Source organism: Bacillus rossius, chromosome 14 (genome assembly GCF_032445375.1).
Source record: "Bacillus rossius redtenbacheri isolate Brsri chromosome 14, Brsri_v3, whole genome shotgun sequence".
NCBI lineage: Eukaryota > Metazoa > Arthropoda > Insecta > Phasmatodea > Bacillidae > Bacillus > Bacillus rossius.
Genome location: NC_086341.1, coordinates 9,797,675 through 9,824,658, shown reverse-complemented (window position 1 = coordinate 9,824,658; position 26,984 = coordinate 9,797,675). Strand labels below are relative to the sequence as shown.

The 26,984-nt window shown below is 40.7% G+C and overlaps 1 protein-coding gene across 2 annotated transcripts in view; it reads right to left on the bottom strand.

The window, feature by feature from the left end:
* Positions 1-26,984, bottom strand: part of LOC134539120 (uncharacterized) — a 100,092-nt gene that overhangs the window by 33,821 nt on the left and 39,287 nt on the right. For both annotated transcript variants that reach the window (XM_063380860.1, XM_063380861.1), the window contains exon 2: positions 1,239-1,358. In XM_063380860.1, coding sequence (XP_063236930.1) covers positions 1,239-1,358 — 120 coding nt within the window. The remainder of the gene's footprint in view (positions 1-1,238; positions 1,359-26,984) is intronic.

The window sequence follows — 26,984 nt, the reverse complement described above, 5'->3', positions numbered from 1 at the left end:
CCAGCGAGCTGGAAGAAGCCTCCGCGGTTGAGCCGACGACAGCGCTCCTGGCGGAAGTAACGCGCACTCCTTCGACCGCGAGATGCGCTCGCGGTGGGGTCTCCCATCTTCCCGCCCTCTTTCTCTGCGGCGACACCACTTCCAGAGGGGAGGGGGGGGAGGCAAGCCTTCTTTTCACAGACGAGAGAGCCAAAACCCGAAGTTCCCCCAAGTTGTTCATGCTCGCTTTTCTTTATCCGTATCTTTAATGTAGCCATCCTAACCAAATCAACCGTCCACAATGTTTTAAAGAATTTATAATGAAGCTAACTTAACCTAATTGATCATTAGTATCCTTTTATCAACACATTTACAATGAACAAAAAAACCGAAGATGCACGATCGGGCGTAAGAACTATTTTTAATCATGCTCTCATCATATGCGGCACGATATTGAAGTATTGCCAAAGCAGTTCCACCGTCAGACGAATATTTATTCGCAAATGTATTTTTTTTCGAGACGCCTGCTTTTGTGCCAGGTTAAAAAAAAAAACTCTTCACTTTGCCTATGTGATAAAGTTACCAACTCTTTTTGGACAAAGTTGATTTGATCCTAACTCTTATGCTTCCACAAAGCACGGTAACGTAACAAATAGCGACCAATCAGATTGTATCTCCAAATTACGAAATATTAATTTAATTTAAAAAAATATACATAGGTATTATTCTTCAAGAGTAGCACGGGCAGAATTTACATTTATAATAAAGTTAAACCACAAAGTAATAATAGAACACTAGATAATCTTGTAGTTAAATTTTTTAATCAGCATATTTAGAAGATAAACAAACATGGCCTCCACCGCATTCAAGTACTCGGCTTCTATTGGTAGGGACCGGAAAAATTCGCGAATTCATTTCGCGATAGGCTAAAATACAAATCGTTGTACATCAGTGCTGCCTCTGCTATTGATTCACAACTCACCTGGATGACTCTGGGCCAATGAGAAACACCCGACCAAAGCTTTATCGAATCACAGGCTGCTACGTTGGGACGTCTCGCAAGACAGCGGCCAATGAGTGGGTGTGGCATTTGACCGAGCGTACGTAGAACTATGGAGTTCATTCTGCAGGTCATTGAACCCGCGAATTTTTCCGGTCCCTAGCTATTGGTCGCGCGGAAAGAGCTCAGCGCTGCCGAGCTGATCCCGTAAGGGTCAGTCTCCGCCCGCGCGCCGTTGCAAACAAGCCCTTCGGCTCACCGGAGCACAGGGTGACGCCCACGAGGATGGACGCTATCCACGCCGTGGCCGCCTTGCTCTCCTTGAAGTAGACCAGGAACTGCTCGTAGAACACGCCGAACGAGTAGGTCACGCCGTCCGCTGCAACAAGCGACAACACACACAACACCGTCACTCGTGGATCAGTAAGACGGGTCGTTACCACAAGACCGAATGTCAAAATTGACCACAACGTCGACAGCTGGAAAACTGCTGTGTACCACAACGCCGAAATAACAACTGAATGAATTTGTGTGTGTTTCTTAAATGTACCTTAACACCGAAATACCACAGTCAAACCTAACCTAACCTAGCGTAATATAACCTAGCCTATCCTAGCCTAGCCTAACCGAACCTAGTCTAACCTAACCTAGTCTAACCTAACATAGTCTAACCTAACCTAACCTTTGTGGCAGTCCTGCAATGCCATTTTTCGGCGTTAGTGTATTTCGGCGTTGTGGTAATTCGGCGTTGTGGTACACAGCAGTTTTCTAGCTGTCGGCGTTGTGGTCAATTTGTCATTTCGGCGTTGTGGTATTTCGGCGTTGTGGTATTTCGGCATTGTGGTGCGTGTCCACTCAGTGGACTGTCTCGCGCTGGGACTCAGCACAGAGTGAACGGCGACCACTGTCGCCACACTGTCCGGCTTGTTAACATTAAAAAAAAAGGGGGGGGGGTTGTCTGTAAAGTCGGTTTACGGACGATAATTTTACGTGATAACGTCATACGAAAACATTGATGAAAAAATTTGTATACTTTTTTAATTTTCAAATATTATTTACAGTTTTTTGCAAATTTAATTTAAATAATTTGTGTTAAATATAATCACGAACAATAAGTTATAGAAATAAGCTGAAATCAAATCAACGTCAATAAATTGTTAATTTGAAATGATGAAATTGGACAAGTAAATCAATTTTTTTTAAATTGCTAATTTTAAAAAGCCCGCCTTAACCTATTTGATATTATAGAAGATTTTCTCGCACGGTGGTTGGCCGGTTCTTGCACGCTCGGCTCAGGCGGAACGTGACAATGAGTCATGCTTTTTTCGTGCGTGCAGCCGGCGTTCATCGATTTATAAGACGTTATCACGTCAAAAAAAATGGGGTGTGGCTGTGTCATGGACACGGCCGTGTTATGTACGTGAATACGTATACTTAACAGGTAATATTTTCCATGCAAAATATAAAATACTCTATTTTTTTATTTTATTTTAACACCATATATATTCACTGTAACTATTTTAAACTAATGTTTTACATATGCAATCGATAGATTTCGACGAGAGCTGACGATTGAAACAAAAAAAATACGTTGTAGCTTCTCCGAGTCAAAAGTTATATACTAAATGGAAAATCTCGAAACGCAGCAAAAAATGACCTCAAAATGGCGGCGCTTTCCCCCTCCAACCGCGCGCGATGCGTCACAGTCATAACTTGGCGTATCGAATTATTTGATCTTTTAGCTATCCGGTGGTGTGCTTGAATTTTTGGATGGAGATGATAGATATGTAGCTGAAACACCAGACTGTATCTCCCGATTTTGTTTATCATTTTTTTTAATTGCCTCCCACTATGGAAGCAATTTTAAAGACATATTCAAGTAAAAAAAAACTTTTTAGTAAACCACCTTCAATTAGTATAATAGTAATTAGTATACTATATTAAAAATTATTATAATAGTATAATCAGAAATCATTGGGTTAATGTTGTCGTGGTATTGTGACCAAAACGCTATTAAAGTCTGTCTTGCTGGAACGCTGTACGGCCTATCGCGTCATTGTGACTCCAGTTTAAGGCCCCCGCCTACCCGGGCACACACACGGAAAAAACAACGCGATTTCAAAACTACTCGAGATATCCGAGTGGGGGTCTGCTTACGGAAAGCATTTAAGAGTTCGCTGAGGGCCGAAAAGTTCTTTTAATTTCGGATTAAGTTATTAAACTGTATTATTAGAAGCGTTAAAATGGCTAAAACGCGTGTTTTCAGAGTAATTTTTAGGCATAAAACAATCAGTACAGATTCTTGAAAGCACTTAAGGGGCTTGCATAACACCTTTATCTTCATTTCTCCGCCATATGATGTTGCGGTCACCGCTCAAATTTCACAGTTGTCCTGTGACGACGAGACGAATGCGCGCCAGTTCAGAGACTTGCGCTTAGAGGCTATACCGTGCTAGAAGCACCAGCGAGCGTCGCGCTTATCATCCCGCCTCACTGACACACGAGGCGGGGGCCTTAACAGGGCGGGATCCTTTGGTCTCCCGGGGTCGCCGAGGCAGAGGTGGGCCAAGTGGGGCGGACGGGGATAATTATAAACCGCGCGCGCTCAGGCCGCGACGGAGCGAGACGAGCACGTGATTGGCCGGCACTTCCCGCTCTTCCCCCCTCACCCTTCCTCCCCGCCGGGGGAGGCAGGAAGGTCAGGCGACGAGGTCAACTGTGTACGGAGTCGGCTAGACGTGCAATAACCCGCGGTGCTGGTAGCCTTTCATCTGGAATACAACTTCGGTCCAATTAGTTCCCACGGCAAAGGCGGCTTCAGGATGACTTTCCGGGAGGGGCTATCGCACAAAGAAAGGTCGTAGTTGCAAAAAAATGAAAGTGTGGTCAGATATTGGCCTCGGAATATTATTTACAAATTACAGGTTTCAAATACAGAACCTTAGTAGCTCCATGCAACTTTTGATGAGATAAAAGTTTAACGTATGAAATTAAATATTTAAGTAAACATAAATATACACTAATCAATATAATTGGTCTCGGGAGGGGCTATCGCCCACACCGCCCCCCTTCTGGAGCCGCGCTTGTTCCACGGAGTATTCGGTCATCGGTTTACAAACAATTCATTTGTAAATTATTATTTTTTATGTGTAACATCTTAGCCCTCGGTGTACGGCATTTGGTGTGAGTCATTTTCTAAAACGGAACGGAAATGTGTAACCACGGTGCTGCCATCTGTGGCGGATGGCGAGAACAAAAGTGCACAAAGCCAAAGGGTAACTTTAAAAGTACTAACTGTTTAATGAATTTTAACACGATGGGTGGTATTTTTAATGAAATTCCTTGTCGCAAATCAGGTTCAAAGCTGTTTTTTTTTTTTTTTTTTTAGGTGAAGTAAACGGTCAAAATATTGGGCCACTATGTTCCACATAATTTATTTGTAATTTTACAATTTTTTTGACAGTATTGCAATCAGGAAACATATTTGGCCACTTTTTCGCGGAGAAATTCTTTGCAAATTTACAATTGTTTTTACAGGATTGTTAAAAAAAAGGGGGGGGGGATGATTTTGCCAATAGTTTCCAAAGGATTTCTTTGTAAATAAACGGTTGTTTATACAGTTTTTTTTAAACATGCTTCAGTTTCCAAAGAATTAATTGCTTTTAAAAAAGGTTTGTAAACATGGAGAAAAAAATATTTGTCCACTAGGGGCCTACTTTTCCAGAGAATTGATTTTAAAAAGTAGTCCTTTTGTTTCCAAAGAATTTCTTTGCACGATTGTTTTCACAGTGTATGTAATAAACGGGCAAACAACTCCTGGACGATTCAACGGAGACAGCAGCAGTATCTTTCAGTTCCCGAATCGTCGTCGGCAACTGATACGTCATACGTACAGACCGGAAAAATTAGCGGGTTCAATGACCTCCAGGATAGACTCCAATATCCTCTACACACTCGGGCAAATGCCAACTGTTCATTGGCTGCTAACTCGTGAGTCGTCTCGACTGAGTGTCTGTGATTCGACACTTCTATGAGTGAGGGTCTCTAATTGGCCCTCAGTCCTCCAGATTAACAGTAAACCAATTGCAGAAGCAGCGCTGAGGTATAATTATTTGAATTTTAGCAAAACACGAAATGAACCCGCGAATTTTTCACTGAAAGAAATTTTTGTATATTTTACAAGGAAAATCCTTGGAAACCCTGTTGCCAAGGATATTACTTGTAAAACTACAAGGCAGAGCTTTGTTCCATGTGCGATTTTGCAAGGCTCTGCCTTGTAGTTTTGCAAGAAATAGCCTTGGCAACAGGGTTTCCAAGAATTTCCCTTGTAAAAGTACAAATTATTTTTTAGAGTGTTCAGGTCTGTGGCATACGAAACCTACCGTGCTCCCGTTATCTCACCCTGCGATATGCCGACTTACATGCTCGCAAGGGACTCAACTCCACGGAGACCAGTCCGTCATCAGGTGTGCTCCGCGAATATCCCGGGTCTGTGCAGATCAATCACTCTTTGGCGGGCGTGGGAGTCTCGAGATAAGCGACGCTGTGCGGTGAACGATTGGACGGCTGGGAAGCGGGGAAGGGGTGAACTCTAGAGGTGTAAAAGTAACGAAAAAAAGCGTACCCGCATGTATTGGTTACTATAACAATTAGTACTCGTTACTATCGTATCGTTGCGTTACTCGTTACTTCTGATACTACATAGCATGCAAATGTTATGTTACAGCAACGAACCGAGTCGTATTGCGTACGCGTACAGTGTGACGTCGCGTAAATAACAATAAATCAAATATAAACAATTAACAATATTTGATAATTAACAGATTTTGTTAACCAAGAAACAATTAAATATAATTAGAGCGGCTATATTATATTATCTCTTTTAAGATAAGAATTTAAAAAAAACGTGAAAATACGCGATAACAAAAAAACAAAAACATACATATTTCTAATTTGCAGAAAATATTTTCTTACGTTGTTTCTGTTCCAAACTCAAAATTTTGTCTACACACACAATACCTTTAATAAACAGTAAAAAAACTTGGACGACGAATTCCAAATTATACTTTACTTAATAAACATTCATCGTTCTTTGTAAGGTACGTTTTTAAATAAATCGAATAAGCGCACGCATGCGTAAAACATACGAAAAATGCGAGTAACGAAATGCATTCGTGTGTAACGTTTCGTTACTCGGTACACTGAAAGAAATTTTTGTATATTTTACAAGAAAAATCCTTGGAAACCCTGTTGCCAAGGATATTACTTGTAAAACTACAAGGCAGAACTTTGTACCATGTGCGATTTTGCAAGGCTCTGCCTTGTAGTTTTGCAAGAAATATCCTTGGCAACAGGGTTTCCAAGAATTTCTCTTGTAAAAGTACAAATTTTTTTTTAGAGTGTACTAGACGGCGCACCCATTACTCAGTACCGAATACATACGGTTTGCTAGAGCTCTACGAGACCTCGTTCTGTTGGCCCTGCATGCAAACAAAGACCGGATCCCCTAATTCTAAACACCCCTCTGTTTCCCAGTGTCCGACATCAGTCTCTTTGCACCTAACGACAGGAACAGATGCCAGTTCCCGAAACGTTCGCAACTTTTTTACGTGACAACGTCTAATAAATCGATGAACGCCGGCTGCACGCACGAAAAAGTGTCCCGTTACGCACATTGTTCCGTTACGCTGAGTCCCGTTGCGCTCATTGTACGCTTGCGCCGCATCTATCTCTCTTCCACTCGACTGTTTATAAAGTGAAGTGAAAAGTTAATGTGGTTTTCATTGCTTATTACAACAAAAATTTCGGCAATAAAGGTTGCATTTTAAAAAGCTGATTACTAATATAATTTCAAGTATTTATTCTTTTATTATTAAAATAAAAATGATTCAATTTTATTCATAAAGTATGCACTCATTTCATCAGTGTTTTGTTATGACGTCACGTTAAACTAAACCGACTTTTCAGACAACCAATTTCTTGTCACAGAAAACCTACCTGTGTTCGCTGGTTGCTTGTCTCTAATACCAGATTATTTTCATCGTTGTGTTCGTTTGTTTGCTGCGTTGACCAGGTTTGTTGTCTTGTCTGCGTTTTGAAACTGTCTCGTCTTTGTTAGCCCACTGTGGCCGTCGGAATGTGTGTTCTGTGTTAAAGTTTGAATGTGTTCGTCTGTGCTTCCGTCGTTGTATTGTCCGTAATACCTGTTCAGTTTCATCGCTGTGTCCATGTGTTCGACACTAGCTGATTTAGGCTTGATCTCTGTGGTTTTAAGTTTTCATTTTTTTTTTAATTTCTTATGCATTCTTGAAACTCTTTTTCCCATTACAATCAGTGCAAAACTGCAATGGAGTGTGTCTAAAAAAATTAAATTAAACCGAAATTTCCCATTTAATGAATCATTTAAAGAACATATCTTAATCTAGGGCAGAGTTTTCTTTATGATGGATGCAAACGTTACAGAAAGGAAAAAAAGAGAAAGATAGAGAAAGACTTATGTTGTCACAGCTCACAAACCTAAATCTTCGTACTACGTTATCAATCTTAGTTAACTATTTTTCCTGCCTCCCGCAAATTTAACGATTTAGCGGAGTTTAGTTCACATTCGTTTACGTTTACGTTTACGTGATATCATTAGCATTGCCAAAAAACGTACTTACTTTTGTGTGTCCAACTAATCTCAAGCAGCTTACCTGATGGTTTAGAAAATATATTAATATAATTCATAACTACACAAAAAAAATTATCTATTCACTTTGGCATTCGAACAGCGGTTCCCATTTTTTTTTTCGGCCAGGGAACCCTATGATCAACTTTTCTTTTGGTGAAACCCCAGCTCCTTCAGAGAAAGTTATTTGACAGTAATTGTGCCTGCTTTAAAAGGAGAGACCGGAAAAATTCGCGGATTCATTTCGCGATAGGCTAGAATCAAAATATGTTTGCCTTTTTACCACATCAGTGATTGGGCCACAGTTTATCTTAATGACACTCGGCCAATGTTAAACTTTCAACAAAAGAAGTATCTAATCACTAGTGTTCCAATTAACGGGTGACACGAGTCAGTAGCCAATGAGCAGACGTAATTTCCTCGCGTGCATAGAGGATCATGGAGTATATATCCTACAGGTCATTGAAACGCGTATTTTTCCGGTCACTATTTATATGACGTTCGTCCTGAATCATGAAACCCCTGTGACCCTGCCACGGACCACCTTTTTGGGAATCGCTGCATTAGAATATAAATCTACTAATTTTCCGGTCCCTTAATTTTACTTTTTACTTTTTTTTTTTGCACACAAATGTTCTGCAGTTCGAAGCATCGCCTCCGACGACGAAGACCGTTGGTGCAAGGTATGACGTCATGAGTAGATACCTGAGAAATTCGCGAATTCATTTCATGTTATGCTAAAATTCAAATAATTAGGCCTATACCTTAGTGCTGCTTCTGCCATTGGTTCACTGTTAATCTAGAGGAATGGGGGCCAATTAGAGACCCTCACTCATATAAGTGTCGAATCACAGGCCACCCAGTCGAGACGACTCACAAGTCAGCAGCCAATGAACAGTTGGCATTTGCCCGAGTGTGCATAGGATTGTGGAGTCTATCCTGGAGGTTATTGAACCCGCGAATTTTTCCGGTCTCTTGTCATGAGTTCTGAATGTCGTTACTCATTATCGGTTTCTTGTTCGCCTACAGACGTTATGTTAACAGGCCCCGATTCACAAACAAGCTAAACGGGCATTTTGCCCAGACCACCAGTTTTTGAGGCGTGGGAGAATTTGAGGTACGAAAAAAGAAAAACAGAATAACAAAAAAATTTGAAGTACGGGCAACATAAACTTTTTTTTCAACGTACGATAATGATTTGATTTTTGTCTAGTGTCCTGCCAAAATATAAACATTAATGGCAAAAGGAAAAATTATAATTTTACTAGCACGTTAAGTGCTGGTCAAAAAAAAAATTCAATTCATGATTTCGTATTAGAAAAAAAACCTTGTAAAGCTTTTATAGCCACGAATAATTTCACGATCCCACCGGAATTTCGACTGTAAGCAACTATAAAACAGACCCGAGTACAATTTACTAGGGGGGAAAAAATTATCGAAATTTCTTAAGATAGATTAGAAGGTGTAGGCATTATTCGCGAAAAAAAACTTCAACACCTACTAGACTGCAACAAGGTATACCAGCACCAGCGGTTTCTTCCTTGCGATTGGCGGCCGTCTGCGAGAGAAGTCGTCGCCTTGTTTGACGACTTGAACCACTCAGGACGCGTTTGATTCCGCACTGACTCAGTGTGTGATTGGTGTTGAAACAGTCGACATGTACCTGACGAGAAAAACTCACCCAATCACGGAACATAAAACGATGCTACAGTGTTTCAACTTTCAGCTAGTCTCGGAATCTTTTCGCGAAATATGCATGCTCCTATAGATTAGCAAAACCACCGTCGAATTTTTTTGTTTGGGTACTTAATTGTTTTGTTTGGGTACTTCATTTTTTGTTTGGGTACTTGATTTTTTTGTTTGGGTACTTAATTGTTTTGTTTGGGTACTTAATTGTTTTGTTTGGGTACTTAATTTTTTGTTTGAGTACTTAATTTTTTGTTTGGGTACTTAATTGTTTTGTTTGGGTACTTAATTTTTTGTTTGGGTACTTAATTGTTTTGTTTGGGTACTTAATTGTTTTGTTTGGGTACTTAATTGTTTTGTTTGGGTACTTAATTTTTTTGTTTGGGTACTTAATTGTTTTGTTTGGGTACTTAATTGTTTTGTTTGGGTACTTAATTTTTTGTTTGGGTACTTAATTGTTTTGTTTGGGTACTTAATTGTTTTGTTTGGGTACTTAATTGTTTTGTTTGGGTACTTAATTTTTTGTTTGGGTACTTAATTTTTTGTTTGGGTACTTAATTGTTTTGTTTGGGTACTTAATTGTTTTGTTTGGGTACTTAATTTTTTTGTTTGGGTACTTAATTGTTTTGTTTGGGTACTTAATTGTTTTGTTTGGGTACTTAATTTTTTGTTTGGGTACTTAATTTTTTGTTTGGGTACTTAATTGTTTTGTTTGGGTACTTAATTTTTTGTTTGGGTACTTACTATTTTTGTTATTGTCCGTTAGAGGGTCTCTCCACGAAGGTAAATAGCTAAGCGTCCCCGGTGGTGGGGGAACTGCAGGCGACGTTGTTTGTAACCAGCCTGGACGCGGGCCAGTGGTTCCGGGCAGAGGGCTTCCCCCCTCCCCCCTCTGGCTCGTAGCAGCTCGACCCACATTCCCCCTCTCACCATCGACACAACGACTTGGCAAGCGCTCCAGCATCCATTCCCCCCCCCCCCCCCCCTGGTTCACAACACCACTTTCCGACGCCAAAGAACACGCTTGCTATTGTTGTTGCCTTCGGCGGTTAAGGCCCCCGCCTACTACCCGGCCACACACACGGTGCGCAGAGCTTCATGTCGAACAACGCGGTTCCAAAACTACTCAAGATATCCGAGTGGGGTCTGCTCACGAAAATCGTTTAAGAGTTCGCTGAGGGCCGAAAAGTACTTTTGATTTTGGATTAATAGTTTTTTAACTGTATTTCTAGAAGAGTTGAAATGGCTAAAAAGTGTGTTTTCAGAGCAATTTTTTAGGCGTGAAAACAACCGGTACAGATTCTTTGAAAGCACTTAAGGGACTTGCATTACACCGTTATCTTCATTTCTGGGCCATATGATGTTAAGGTCACCGCTCAAATTCCGCAGTTGTCCTGTGACGACGAGAAGACTGCGCGCCAGTCCAGAGGAGACACAGCGCTAGAAGCACCAGCGAGCGTCGCGCCTATCATCCCGCCTCACTGACACACGTACACCCCTGACGTAGCTTGCGACGGTCCTCTGGCTGGGTGTCGCGCCGTTCACAGACCGCTCCAGATTCATCAAAGGTGTCTGATGACGAACATCATTCACTTGTCTATTCACGTTTCTTTACATGGTTTCGTCTTTAATGTTTAATATGTAGAGACCGGAAAAATTCGCGGATTCATTTCGTGATAATCTAGAATCCAAAAACGTTTGCCTTTTTACTGCATCATTAATTGGGCCACAGTTTATCTGAATGATACTCGGCCAATGAAAAACCTTTCACAAAAGAAGCATCGAATCACTAGCGTCCCAGTTAACAGGTGTCACGAGTCAGTAGCCAATGAGCAAATGTAATTTTCCTGAGTGCATAAAGGATCATGGAGTATATCCTACAGGTCATCGAAATCGCGAATTTTTCCGGTCTATAGTTATCAGTGACTGACCGAGAACTCACAGCTTAAACCAGAGGGTCTCGAAGCACGCAATTTTGCACAAAACGTAGGCGAGAATTAGGAAAGGATTTTTTTTTTAAATTCATCCCCTATGAGGGTAAAATAAGGGGATGGAAGTTTGTCATTTATGAAGTTAGAAATATGGAAATCGGTGTTTTAGGCGCCTGTTTATGAACGAAAGTCCGTTCTACCTGAGTTTTTTGGTGATTCATTAAAACAATGAGGATCGAACACTTTCCCATCGGGCACAATGCTAGATCAGTAGGGGCATGCATTTTTCGCGAATAAATCTGAACACCTATTAGACTGCAACAAGTTATACTCACACCAGCGGTTTCTTCCTCGTGATTGGCGGACGTCTGCGTGGGAAATTGTTGCCTTATTTGACCGAGCCACTCAGTACATGCTTGCTTCCGCACTGACTCGCTGTGATTGGTGTTGTAACAATCGATATTGACCTGAAAGAAACTCACCCAATTACGAGACACAGACGATGCTACAGTGTTTTAACTTTCAGCTAGTCTCGGAATCTTTTCGCGAATTATGCATGACCCTATCGATCAGGCATAACATTATAGGGTTCCTGCTTGAAGACCCGTGGAGACGCCTCACCGACGAGAAGACTGCATTTACGAGTGATATCTTAACAATTAAGAGTTTTACGACAAAGTTCACATACAAACGTCTAATTAAAAACTGAAAAGCCTACCACACGTCTGCGTTCTCCTTGCCCACGCCAGGATTGAGATTCTCAAAACCATAAAATAAAAATTTACCCATCTCGATGAAACAATAATTTAAAATCGTGATGAAAAAAACACGAATAAAAGAACAATAGTTTGATCTACTATCCTCTTAGAATTCCGTGCATAGCCATGCGAAGAAAAAGCCAACATTTACTTCTTTGTGTTTCATTAAAATTCCGCCAGAGGGGGTAGAAACCCTTCTTAAGAGCAGAAAGAAATTGGGCAGAAAGTAAAGAAAATCCTGGAACCAGGCCTTGTTATTTTTCTGCTAGTTAAAACCCGCCTTACGGCTATTTTTGCTTGCAAGTCTCATACGATAAGCATCCTTATATTCTTCCAAGCATACAAAGAACTGCACTAGTGGGGGAAGGAATAAAAACTACTTTTTTTCAGAATAAAACAACGTATTTTGTTGTTACGAAAGAAATGTTCGTTATCAAGTAATGCTATCGGTAGGTATTCATCATGAAAAAAAAATGAACGCACATTAGACTATAATAAGGTATGCCTGCGCCCGTGTGGTTTCTTATTTGTGATTGGTAGAGACCGGAAAAATTCGCGGATTCATTTCCTGATAGTCTAGAATCCAAAAACGTTTGCCTTTTAACTGCATCAGTGATTGGACTACAGTTTATCTGAATGATACTCGGCCAATGAAAAACCTTTAACAAAATAAGTATCAAATCACGAGCGTCCCAGTTAACAGGTGTCACGAGTCAGTAGCCAATGAGCAGGTGCAATTTTCTCGCGTGCATAGAGGATCATGGAGCCTATCCTACAGGTCATTGAAATCGCGAATTTTTCCGGTCTCTAGTGATTGGCGGCCGTTTGAAATTGAAGCCACCGCCTTGTTTTTGCTGGGACATTCAGGATGCGGTTTTTTTTTGCGCGCGCAAATGTTCTGCAGTTCGAAGCATCGCCTGCGACGATGAAGAATGTTGGTGCAAGGCATGACGTCATGAGTCCTGAAAGTCGTTACTGATAATTCGGTTTACTGTTCGCCTACAGACGTATGTTGACAGGCCCCGATTCACAAACGGGCTAAACGGGCGTTTTGCCCAGACCGCCAGTTTCTGAGGCGCGGGAGAATTTGAGGTACGAAAAAGAAAAACCGAATAACAACAAATATTGAGGGACGGAGAAAATAGGTTTTTTTTTGAACGTACGCTAATGATTTGATTTTCAAAAATACATGTCAATGAAAATTTTTAGTTCATAGTAACTATTGCAGTTCGCTTAAAAATGTTAGACCTTAAACAAAACACATAAAAAATTGATTTAAAACGCGTTGACCAATAAACAGTTTACAGTAACTCATGTTTATTACGGTAGTTATAACAGTTGTATGAACCTGAAACAACAATTTGTTAAATTTTAAATAAGAAAAAAAAGACAAACTTCCTTTGAAAAACCTTAGTATTAAGTTGCAAGATGTGATGTTTTAAAACTGATAATAAAGCTTGAATTTGTAAAATTTTGTGATTTTGCTGAAAAAAAAGGGGGGGGGGGAATCCGCCCAGAGGGCTAGCTACCCGGAATTAGGGTCTGTATGTTAATGATATTTTATTGCTTTCCGTGATCTTAGCGAAACGTTAAACCGTGGATAAGGCAATTTTCTGTCGGGCTTCTAGCTGGATATTACATAATATTTAAAAAAATAAATAAAAAATTGCTTCGAAATTTTTCGACCCGAAAATCTGAAAATCATTCCTTGATGCATTTTACGACTACCTGTGATTCGTGTAGGTGGATGTCAAATACTGGCCTACATCTTTTTTGAGCCGTCAAAGACGTGCGTTGCCTTTGATGTTGCCTCGCGCATTTTCGCCGGGGAACAAATTTAAAACTCGATTCTTATTGCATTAGTCCATTAATTAACTCTTTCTTTCTTTCTCTCTCTCTCTCTCTCTCTCTCTCTACATCTATATACTATTTATATATAAGTACTAGTTAGTTATAAGGTGCATAAAGCGCCCTTTGAAAAATTAGGAATCTAACAAACACTTAATTTAATATACACGAAATATTAACAAAAATCAATTTCTTTAATATTGTGCAAATAAAAATATTTCCGGTATATATGAAATTATAAAAAAAAATATTTGGATTTTAAGATTCAAATTGAAATTTATCCTTACGTTTTATTTTTATTATTCGTGTAATAAAGCAATGAAAATAGCTTTTTTTAAAATTTTATGCTAGTGAATTCATTTTAACTTCTGGCATAATATTTTGATTAAAAAATTTAATGCACTTTTTAACGCATATAAAAAAAGCTGTACGCGAAGCGGAATAGGTAGAAGAATTATCGTACGCGGTGGTACAACACAGTGTTGCAGAGCCAGGCAGTGGGTCAGTGATGGGCGTATTTATATTTTAAAAAAATTAGTAAAGATATTAATAAAGGAGTATGTAAGTGCGTATGTAGTTCGCGTAGCGCGGAGTATATGAAACATCAAGTCGTCAAATTTGGTACGTGTTTACTCCAGGAGGATGGTTGGAGGGGGAGAAGAGGGAAGGTGTCTTTGTCCGCTTGCACCACTAAATGATTTTTTTTTTTTCGAAACACGATTTAATTTTTATATTTTTTTTTTTGGTTGTGATTTTAGATCACGTGTTCTTGATAATCTGCGTGGCAACGGCCATTGTACTGCTGACGCCTCATTCGCTTCCGGGTCTTAATCCTGTCTTTGGTTAGATAAACGCGAATTTGAAAACCCTCTGAAAACTGTCTAATCTAAGTTGGCGTCTTTGGTTTGTATTTATTACCGTTTACCTCAGTTCCAAGGTTAAATTTTTGTTTCACGAGTTGATTTTCAAAATCCGGTTGAGTTTTCATTCTTTTAGTTCAATACACGGCAGTGGCATACCCACGAGGAAGGGGATATATATATATATATATATATATATATATATATATATATATATATATATATATATATATATATATAATGAGCGGTGTTTGTGAGTGCTCTGTCTGCAGATACACATATATATAAAATGAGCGGTGTTTGTGAGTGTTCTGTCTGCAGATTGCCGCAGCGAAGCGCAGGTGGATCAATTAGTAAAAGTGTATCTTGCTCTCTCTTGCTCTGTTGCGCTGTCTCTCTCTCTCTCTCTCTCTCTCTCTCTCTCTCCCTCGTCATTCTCACAAGTTCACAAGTTTCTCCCGTGGTGTTAGAGTTTCTGGCTTTAAAGCCACGTGTACCGGGGTTCGATCTTCAGTCGGGTTCGGTATTTTGCAGCAGTGGAACAATTTCCTTCCTCGTGTCCAGTATGGGGAGACGTGTCGCCCCTTCTCCTGCATACGGCTGAAGACAAATGCGCATGTGTACACCAAGCCCAGTATACCACGGCCATCTTCCCAAGGAGATGGTTGCCGAGTCAATACAGTTCCCGGGCCGAAAAACCCATCATTAGAGACCGGAAAAATTCGCTATTTCAATGACCTGTAGGATATACTCCATGATCCTCTATGCACGAGGGAAAATTACGTCTGCTCATTGGCTACTGACTCGTGTAACCGGTTAATTGGGACACTAGTGATTCGATACTTCTTTTGTTGAAAGCTTATCATTGGCCGAGTGCCATTCAGATAAACTGTGGCCAATCACTGATGCTGTAAAAAGGCAAACATATTTTGATTCTAGCCTATCGCGAAATGAATCCGCGAATTTTTCCGGCCTCTACCCATCATTAGGGGCAGGCATTTTTGGCGAAAAACTCTTATTAGACTGCAACAAGGTTTACCCGCATCTGTGGTTTCTTCCTTGTGATTGGCGGCCGTCTGCGAGAGAAGTCGTTGCCTTGTTTGACCGAGCCACTCAGGACGCGTTTGCTTCCGCACTGAATCACTGTGATTGGTGTTGTAACAAATCGATATGTACCTGGGAGAAACTCACCCAATCACGCAACACAGACGGTGCTACAGTGTTTTTAACTTTCATCTAGTCTCGAAATCTTTTCGCGAAATCTGCATGCCCCTAACCATCATCGTCTTCACCATGGGAAAGGATGCCAAAAGGAAGCGGGAAAAACCTCATTAGATAATCGTGCCAATTTCCACACGCGCGTAGGACTCAAGCTGGCGAGTAATTTAAAGAGAAGTTTCCGCGTGTAAAACTCAGCAGAAGAAAAATTCCACATCTGTTAAGAACGCATTTAAACCGTCGCTGCCAGCAAAATTCGAAATAACATTTGTTTTTTTTTCCATCCAGAGCGAGCAGCCTTGTCAGAATGAAAGAGCGCGGGAGACGAATTCCCCCCCCCCCCTTTTTTTTTCTACCGGAGCAAAACTAGGTTCCGTGGGTTCTCATTACATTTGTTTTCCGTCTCTTTTCTCGGCAAAAGCTTTAGGTTATGATATGATTTCCTTTCTATGCATTTCCAACTGGTTGAAACATCCGCGTTGCTTTTTTGCTACATCTCTACGGACAGTGCGGTTTATATATATATATATATATACATATATATATACATACATACACACGTTCGCTTTGAGGTAAATGACTAGTCGTTCCCTGGTATTAAATGGATTTCCAAGAGTCGCTTTATGAGAACTGAATTTTTAAATAAGTAGGCTTACTTCTCAGAATTTAAATGTTGAAAACTTTGAATAAAAAACTAAGAAAGTGTTTAATGATAATAGCTGGCTAAGACGTTTTCTCAAAAAGCACTTATTTATGTCGGTAAAATGAAATAGTATTTTGAGACTAGATGTAGCCCTTGGTTAGTGACCATTAAATTAAAATTTTGTATTTCTAAAAAAAAAATCTATTGAAATTACTATATATGAAGCTTAATAAATATTTATGACGAGAAATATGTTTAATCATCCACGAAAAACTAGATAACTCTTAAAAAAAAAAAACACTCACATATTTGGTCGTAGGCTACATTGCACTGTGAATTTACAGAAAACACACTTAACTATTTAAGAACGTAATGTATACATATACTTTTTAATTACATTTTTTTTATTTATTCGACGGAAATACATTGTAATTAAAATTATTTTATGTTTGGTATTGCAGAAAATTTGGCGGCCACTGACATTAAAATTGCATGTTAAATCGTAATGAAGAAAATTACTTTAATTTATTTTGTTGGCACAGTAAATTTTCCAGCCAAATACATACACTGAGACTTCATTTACCGCAGTCACTCCAACTCGGAAGCCAATTTTTTTAATTAATTTTTTTTTGATTCGGTTCCTTCTTTTTTTCTGTGGTTTCATTTCATAATTTCCAACCAGTTCTACATACACTCGCCCCCATCACGACGACATTAATTACTGAACGTGTGTCCCAAATGTAATTATCACTAGACGCATTCAAAATGCCAGTATCAAAAAATAAAGGGGAAAAAAAAGGGGGAGTTGAGTGTGATTAGTTATTTGGTCTCGTGGACATGAAGGGACACCGCCACACCATCATGACGTTTTCCTGCACCCGGTCTGAAACCCGACAAATTTAACGACTCCATCCACGGCACTTCAGACACCCGGAAAATGTTATTTTTACCATAAATTACTTAGCAGGTAATAAAATACCGAGATCTTGTAGACAAAAAGATATAGCCTACACTCTAATAAACGATATTGCAATTTTATTAAAATTTAATTTGCTAAAATATTGCAGCTAGTGAGAATTCAGGTCCGGCAAGGATAGCCCCGATTAATTAATAGAGACCGGAAAAATTCGCGATTTCAATGACCTGTAGGACAGACTCCATGATCCTCTATACACGCGGGAAAATTACATCTGCTCATTGGCTACTGACTCGTGACACCTGTTAACTGGGACGCTAGTGATTCGATACTTCTTTTGTTAAAGATTTTTCATTGGCCGAGTGTCATTCAGATAAACTGTGGCCCAACACTGGTGCCGTATAAAGGCAAACGTTTTTGGATTCTAGACTATCACGAAATGAATCCGCGAATTTTTCCGGTCTCTATTAATTAATTAAAACTAATAATTGCACTTTTCCGTTACGTTGCAACAGCCTAAGGGATGTAGTCAAATTAATCACACTTTATCATGTCCACTGTTCACTCTCCCCATTTGAGCTCAGGCTAGACGGTGGCTCTCTCTACTGCCCGTATCCCAAAGCGCACCTCGTGTCCCGTCACACTGCCTCGCGCTGCTCAACTCGTCCGCCGCGCACACAACACCGTCCTCCCACACGAAGTCCCGTCTTCTCGTCGCCCGCTATCGCTCGCCAACCGTCTCCACTTCGCTCCGAGGATTCGCTAGTGTCGTGGTTGCACATTTGTTACGTTCCCGTGCATCGTGGTAGCAGCAGAGACGCGACGGCGAAATGTTTCAGTGATCAGTCTCGGTTTCCGAGCGATCCGTCTCGGTTTCCGAGTGATCCGTCTCTGTTTCCGAGTGATCCGTCTCGGTTTCCGAGTGATCCGTCTCGGTGTCCGAGCTATACGCCTCGGTTTCCGAGCGATCCGTCTCGGTTTCCGAGCGATAAGTCTCGGTTTCCGAGTGATCCGTCTCGGTTCCCGAGCGATCCGTCTCGGTTTCCGAGCGATATGTCTCGGTTTCCGAGTGATCCGTCTCGGTTCCCGAGCGATCCGTCTCGGTTTCCGAGCGATAAGTCTCGGTTTCCGAGTGATCCGTCTCGGTTCCCGAGCGATCCGTCTCGGTTTCCGAGCGATATGTCTCGGTTTCCGAGTGATCCGTCTCGGTTCCCGAGCGATCCGTCTCGGTTTCCGAGCGATCCGTCTCGGTTCCCGAGTCATCGCAGAGAAAGGGGTCTGAAACACACCACGGGCTTGAATGTTCCGTCGTGGACAGACAGCGCTGGGGATGCGTGACGCCCGGCTAGACTGGCACGCGCCGGCGGTCCGGGCGGGGAGTGCAGTCGCCAGCGGCGCAGGGCCGTGATCGATACCTCGCACGCCCGGCGAACGAGTCTCGCCGCCCCCGAACACGGGGCGAACTTCGACCGGTACTTACACGAGAGTTCACGTGTCGTGCACGCTACACCTGTGCTCTAAACCGTATACCTCCGATGGGCTTTAAAAAAAAGACATATTTACATGACATAAAAATTTTATTACCAAACGTTCAGCAGAGTCTTCCTTGTTTTTTTTTTCTACTTAATCGCCAAAACATCGAGGCATTTGTCATATCGTAACACAAGCTTCTCGATGCCTTCTTCAAAGAAGTTAGCCGTCAGTGAATAGAGAAACAGGGCCAGCGCCCACTTTCACTCACGACGCCGCTTTTTTATTTATATACATTTGGACACGTAAATGCCTAATGAAAATTATTACTATCTATTTTTTTTTTACTTTTCATAAAATACTAACAAAGCTTCTAAAGCTATTATTTAAAAAAAAAAAAAGCTTTATTGCGGCTAAGAAACAATTTATAACAGAACTTTAGGACCAAATGCCATTTTTTTTTTAATTTTCTAATGGTCTTCAACTTTTGGCGGGACCCGGGTGTCCACACTGCGAGCAGGCGGGAGTCTTGATGTCGTCTACCGATGTTTTTGGAATCTGAGAACACTGGCTGAAAGCGGATGTTCGTGAAACGGGGTTCACAAGACGAAGCATGTGCATTTCAGACTCCAGCCCCCCCCCCCCCTTCCTTTTTTTTCCCCCAGTATACATGTATCTAGTCGACGAAGCAATTTACCGCAGAGCGCTTTCTCAACCCTGCAAACAGCCTGAGATCGTAAACCGAGCACGCGAGTTGAGTTGATGAGCCGTCGGCTGCAAGCCGCGCAAAGTGTCCGCGATCGCCTCCGCAGTCAGTCGGCGGGAACGGATGGCGCCGTTCGATACCCGCGAGGTGCAGTGCGGTGCAGTAAAGTGCAATGAAGTGATCGCGGCAGTTGATTTGGTAAGTTGGCTCACTGTCCTCAACCTCTCGACCTAGCCGGGCGCTCTCCAGTAACATGCCGCGATTGGAAATGGCGAATCTATTTCCCGGTTCCCGGAACCCATGTTAGGCACTGGTAACAGTGTCTGGCATGTAAAAGACTCATCATTCTCCTAACCAGGATTATGCCCTAACGGGATCAACTGCCTGGGGGAGTTTCGATGTCAATTAGAGGTGTGAACCTATGTAGACTACATGTCCCAGGTTTCGGATCACCGCCGAGACGGAGATTTGATTGGAAGTGTAAAATTTATTTCCTTTCCTGGGCAATAAATGAGAAGCTGAAAATCTGAAGTGTATATACAATTATATATACTAAACTATTTATTTGAAACTCTAAAATTGAAATTTAATACAAACATTTTATTTCACAGCGCCATGGAAAATAAAAATAATATAGTGCGAAGAAGCAGAATAAAGACAAGACAAGAACGAAAAATATATTTAACGTGGAAAAAAATAATGAATGGCCCTTTATGATCAGAAAGATGTAAGTTAAATATTTTATATAATTCTATATTCATGAAATAAATAATCGTAGTAAAATTAACTTACTTTAAAGATGATAAAATAACACGATATTAAATTTCAATTCTTATAAAACAAGTATTTATAATTTTGAAGTATTTTATTTTTTATGATTACACACGGTAATGATGTAGACGCTAAGTAGATGTTATAGCATTTTTTAAAGCAAAACTATCAAAAAAAATAGTTTTTATTTTGTAAATAGCTTCATTTTTAAAGCCACACATAAAAGAAAAAAAATTAAAAAAATTCATTAGAAATGAGATATTTCTTCTTGGTCACGATCATATAAACTATCCTGTCCATATATTTATTCCAAGTTTCTTGTAAGTACAGATGTTCTATGGTTGTGCTGGTTGAAAAGGCGGACTCCGAAGGACAGCAGCTGCTCGCGGCCGTAGAGTTATAATTACGAAGAAAGCGCCCGAAAGCTGAGCGGGGAAAAACGGAATGTTGTGGCTCCGACATTGAACTTCTCATCCGCCAATAAACAATAAAAAAAAGTGTCATCGCGGACACAGTTGGCACCATCCCGAGGTTGCGGTTCCTCCTAGCTGGATACGGAAAACGCTCCGCCTACGCTGTGACGTATTTATTTTGGCCTCTTTGTGCAGAAGGCCAAACAAGCTCCCTCCACCCTCCAGTAACTTCGTGTGTAGGAGTTTGAGTGCAGTCAGAGTTTGGTATGCGTGTCGTATATTACACAGAAGCACGTGACGCTGTGAAGGAAAAAGAACAAGTGTTTTACACACCAGTCGGTTCTGATTTTCATACTGGAAAATCGCAATCCAACTAAGGCGCTATGCGTAGAGAAGACAATGATGTGTCTACCGCCAGGGTCGGTGCTGACAAGGGTCGGTCTACGTGGTCAAGAGTCTATGCCCGTGTCCCACCAGGCCGGTGCTGACGAAAATGATGGGTCTACGTACTCACGAGTCTATGCCCGCGTAACACAAGAACAGGCGATGACAAGGATGAGTCTACGTATTCCCGAGTCCATGCTCGTGTTCCACCAGGACTGGTGCTGACGACAAGGATGGGCCCTACGTAGTCACGATTCTATGCCCATGTCCCACCAGTGTCGGTGCTGACAAGGATGGGTCTACGTAGTCACGAGTCTATGCCCGTGTACTACCAGTGTCGGTGCTGACAATGGTCTGTCTATGTCCGGGTCCCACGAGGAGCCGGTGCTGACAAGGGTCGGTCTACGTAGTCACGTATCTATGCCCGTGTCCCACAAGGGGCCGGTGCTGATAAGGATGGGTCTACGTAGTTACGAGTCTATGCCTGTGTCTCACAAGGAGCCGGTGTTGACAATGGTGTCTATGCCCGGGTCCCACAAGGAGCCTGTGCTGACAAGGAGGGGTCTACGTATTCACGAGTCTATGCCTGGGTCCCCAAACTGCCTTCGAGGCCGGGAACGCCGCCAGAAGCCGTTGGGAAACTCCTTGGCGACGACCCTCGCTCGCGGCGTTTCCGGTTCCGCGCTCCTCCTTCCCGCGCGCGACAAGGGATCATCGGTAGAGCCACGGAAATTTCGCGGATTAATTTAGTCGCAAGCTAGAATGCAAACCTCCACACTGTCGCACTGTGTTCATGATTGGACGGCAGTTATCTGGACACTCCCCCTCTACGACCGTGAGCCAACGATGTCTAGCTAGAAGAGAAGTAAGCGAATCAGGTAGTGCCAAATAACAAGGATAAAAATGTTCTCGCTAAGAAATCAACCAATGGGAAAGTAAACATGGGTCGAGACACACCTATAACTTTGAATTCTATCCTGAGGCCAGAGGAATCCCGACTGTCAGGGGCGGATCTGTGCCAGCGCCGCAACAAGGATGACACGCAAGTCAGACGGGGTTGCCTACGTCGGCGCGGGCAGGCGCGGCGCTCGACGCTGAGAGATCGCAGCAATTAGCGACTCTGACGTCAACGGAGCGGCTCCTGAGACCAATCAAGAGCTTCTCCTGCTCGTTAGCACTCCTCTATTTCCCCTCCCACCACGACTCAAGGAAAAAAAAAAGAACCACTTAGCTGATTACGTTTTTCTTGTACTCGGGGAATCTTGATCAAACAGTTGAGCCCGCCAAAGTCCAGGATGTATTTTTTTGTTGTTCTTGAGACGGAACGATAAGGTCGACGTTCGCTGATGCTTCCAGTGTGGTGTCGTCTCTAAGGGCCAGGCTCTGAAATGGCGTATAGTCTTCTCGTCGTGCATAGGGCAACTATTAGATCGGAGCGGTAATGATAACATTACACGGCGAAGAAATGAATATATAGGTGTGTAATGCAGGTCCATTGAGTGCTTTTAAGAATCTGGTACGGGTATTTCATGACTGAAAATGATTCTAAAAACAGGCGTTCAGCCATTATAGCTCTTATACAAATACAGTTTAAAAATTTTATCCGGAAACGGTACTTCTTAACCGCCCTCCGAATATTCTTAAATGCTTTTTTTTTAAACAGACCCCACTCTGATATCTTGAGTAGTTTTCAAATCCTAGATTATTTGGGGGGGGGGGCGCGCATGGTGTTTGAAGGATCAGGTTGCTTCCCTTCTACCAAGGTCATCTGGCGGGAGTCAAACATGAATTTTTTGCAATTGGAAAACGTGGCGGAAGTTGTCGTCTACGTAATTTTTTTTCTGGGTACTCCAGACTGTTTACCCCCCCCCCCCCTCCCCCCATAAATATTCCGATACACTGTAAAATGTATTTTTGTAAACTAAACAGAAATATTCATGTAAAATTACAGATACATGTGAAGTTGTACTTTTAGATGAACGCAACTGCATGACAACAAAATATTGTTCGCAGTAATATGCTTTGTGTTTTCCCAGTGTCTCCAATAGTTAAAAGTTATTTGTAAACCGTTACCTGCGCACATAATAAGTGTGTTACAACAAAATAGTCAAATTGTTGAATATTAAATTATATCTTCCGTGATTTGAAAAATTTTGCTTGAATGAAACATCGATTAAAATATAAAATTATGCGCCAATTTTCGTAAAAAATTACTCAGTATTATCTCGAACAACATATTTTATATTTGCCATGTATTTTATATGTGTTGTAACAAGTTCCAATAATTAATTGTAGTATCACAAACCTTTTCATGGCAACTTGTTTCCCAAGTAGTCCCTTCTGACAAATTTTATTTTTCAGTGTATAGATGAGATGTTAAGACGTAATGCATTTACCCATTAGTAGGCTATTTCACGTTTTATTTTTAAACTCTGGCTTATTATCTGGTAGCGATAATGAGGTGTGCTTACAGTGGTGAATCTTGCATCAACCTCTTTGTCAGGATTCGCAACGTCGCGGTGCCCATTGTAAGGGAATTAAGCACTGACAAAGATTAAGTACGTCTTCTTTGCCCTATCGTTATCGTTTTTCCTTTTTTTTTATACATTTAACTATACATGCATTTTTGACGTAACAACGTCTAATAAATCGATGAACGCCGGCTGCACGCACGAAAAAGTGTCCCGTTACGCACATTGTCCCGTTACGATGTGTCCCGTTACGCTCATTGTACGCTTTCGCCGCATCTATCTCTTCCACTCGATTATAACAACCATCGATTTGACTTTTTCGAGGCACATTAAACTTGAAACACTCCCATTCGTTTCCTACTTTTCCTGCCATCGTCCTATCCTTAACAGACTAACACAGATTGTAAGAAGTTAAATAGCAAACATGTATACAAGATATATTTAAAATAATTTCTTCGTTAAAGTAATAAACATATTTTAATAAATGAGTGCAAATAAAAGTAAATTTATCAATTAAATTTTATATTTCATTTCACTCCTTCTTTGTATCCATACAAAATAGTGATAATTCAATAAAAATTATTAAATTTTATTCATAAAAGTATGCAATCATTTCATCAATGTTTTGTTATGACGTTGTCACGTTAAACTATCGTCCGTAAACCGACTTTACAGGCAACCAATTATTTTTTTTGTTGTTCTTTCGTGTGCGGAAGATATAGCGTTGTAGCAGCCAATGAGGAGCGACTGGAGAAATGTCCGAGTCGAGTCCAGTGACATGATTGATTAGTTGAGAGGCTGGAGAAGGTTTTCCACGATAAGGCATGTCTAAAGTGGCGCGTTTTTTTTTTTTTTCAGTCGGCTTTAATGAACTGCGGGTCAATATAAAACGCCGCATGGAGGTTTGTGCGCTTGGAATTTTTTTTTTTTGCCGTGTCGCGAAATGAATCAGCGTTATCGGTTTACGTCCACACCAATGAACCAAACACGCAAAACCTGTTTACGTGTCGTGTCAACTAAAGTAGAACCTTGATTAACCGTGGTAATCGGAAGGGGGGGTTCAGCACGGATAAGCGAAAATAACGGATAATCGAAATCAAATGTATTTAAGGTATTCTATACATCGAGACCGGAAAAATTCGCGGATTCATTTCGCGATAGGCTAGAACCAAAATACGTTTGCCTTTTTACCGCATCAGTGATTGGGCTACAGTTTATCTGAATGACACTCGGCCAATGATAAACTTTCAACAAAATAAGTATCGAATCACTAGTGTCCCAATTAACAGGTGATACGAGTCAGTAGCCAATGAGCAAACGTAATTTTCCCGCGTGCATAGAGGATCATGGAGTATATCCTACAGGTAATTGAAATCGCGAATTTTTCCGATCTCTATCTATACAGCAAAATTTCGTAAGTAATTTATACAAAACAAATGTACAAGTATATCTGACACTAATTATTAATTTAAAAAAAAATTGGTTGTCTGTAAAGTCGGTTTACGGACGATAGTTTAACGTGACAACATCATAACAAAACATTGATGAAATGATTGATCCAGAAGAAAAGGAAATATCATATTCGGCCTGAGACTGAGCCGTAATAGGTTTTTGCAACCAACCCATTTAGGAATTAAAAATATTATATTCTTTGAGGAAGAATTTTTTTTTTTTAAATTTTCTATCTTTTGTATGATAAAATCTACCTCTGCATACTTTTATGAATAAAATTGAATCACTTATATTGAATTATCACTATTTTGTATGGATACTAAGGAGTGAAATGAAATGTACAATTTAATTAATAAATTTACTTTTATTTGTATTCATTAATTCAAATATATTTATTACTTTTGAAATGTTGCGTGCACAGTATTTATTTTTACAAGTACAAAAAAAACTTGTTGCAGCTGCCAGGATTCAAACCGACAGCCCTCCATTTTAAAATCCGCGATGTTAACCGCATGGCCACGAGGCCATACTTGGAAATATTGTAGTTTTAGATATTTTATAAATATTTATAAAAATTTTGTTCACGGTAGGGGAATAATATTATTTAATTCTTTAACGATTTTATAACAAATACGCATCCCAAATACACCAAACTTATTTATAATGTGTTACAATATTTTTTAAAACATTGTGCAAAAGATCCCGGGTGTAATTTGAATTATTATGTGTAACTGTAAAACACCATTGTGGTTCAAAACGTATTTTAATATTCAACATTACTTTCAAATAACCGTACCGATTGTGCTGAAAATCGGTGGACGATCGTTAAATTACATAATATTAATAATTCAAACGACGAAAATATGTTTTAAAAGTCAAATCGATGGTTGTTCCAATCGAGTGGAAGAGAGATGCCACGCATGCGTACAATGAGCAAACAGGACACATTAGTAGTGGGAAATCCGTAGTGGGACAATTTTTCGTGTTAGCAGCCAGCGTTCATCGATTTGTCAGACGTCACGTTGTGGCCGGCAGGGCCACATTTTTACTTGTAATTTATTTTTGTTGCTGGTCTCTAGTTTTATATGGTTTTTATTTCACGTATTTTTACGCCTTTTTTAATTAATGTTAATTTATCTGTAAATTTTTTTAATTATATTTGTTTCTGTTAATTAGTTATACGCAGTTTGGTAGCTATCGATTATGAGTTTAAGAATATCGATTGTGTTTCACGTAAATACCACTTGGTGAGCGCCCGGCGGTTGGCTGATGACGTCAGACATTCGGCTTGCCGGGAAGAAAAAATCAGCTGGGCCGGGGAGTGCGTGCCGAGCGACCGTCGAGGACAGAGCCATGTGACGGCGAGACTGGTGTGCCGGGCGGCGAAGAGTATGGGGGTGGAGGCTCCACGCTGGGTGACAGGGCAATGGTTTGCCCTGTGATACTGAACTTATCAAGGTAAAGAGAGGCCGCAATTTTGATTTTTACCCTCGTGGTGCTGCACTGGTTTTTGGCAAACCTAGTGAACTGTGTATTTTCCCATACTAAATTTTATTTGGACGGAACTTTTATTAGCCAGTTTGGTGAAGAGGCCCATTTGTTTCACACGTTGTTCCAGTGTGGGATTTTTTAAAAAAGGTCGCCCGTTTGCCTGTAGTTGTAATAAAAGTATAAGTTTGGAAGAAACGAACATTTTGCAATTTGTTTTTGAGACTTTGTCTTCGGAATTGGCATACTTAAAGTTGCATTTAGCTAATATATCAGCTTGTGCAGTATTATTAAAAGTATGCGATCGGTATTGGACTACATGC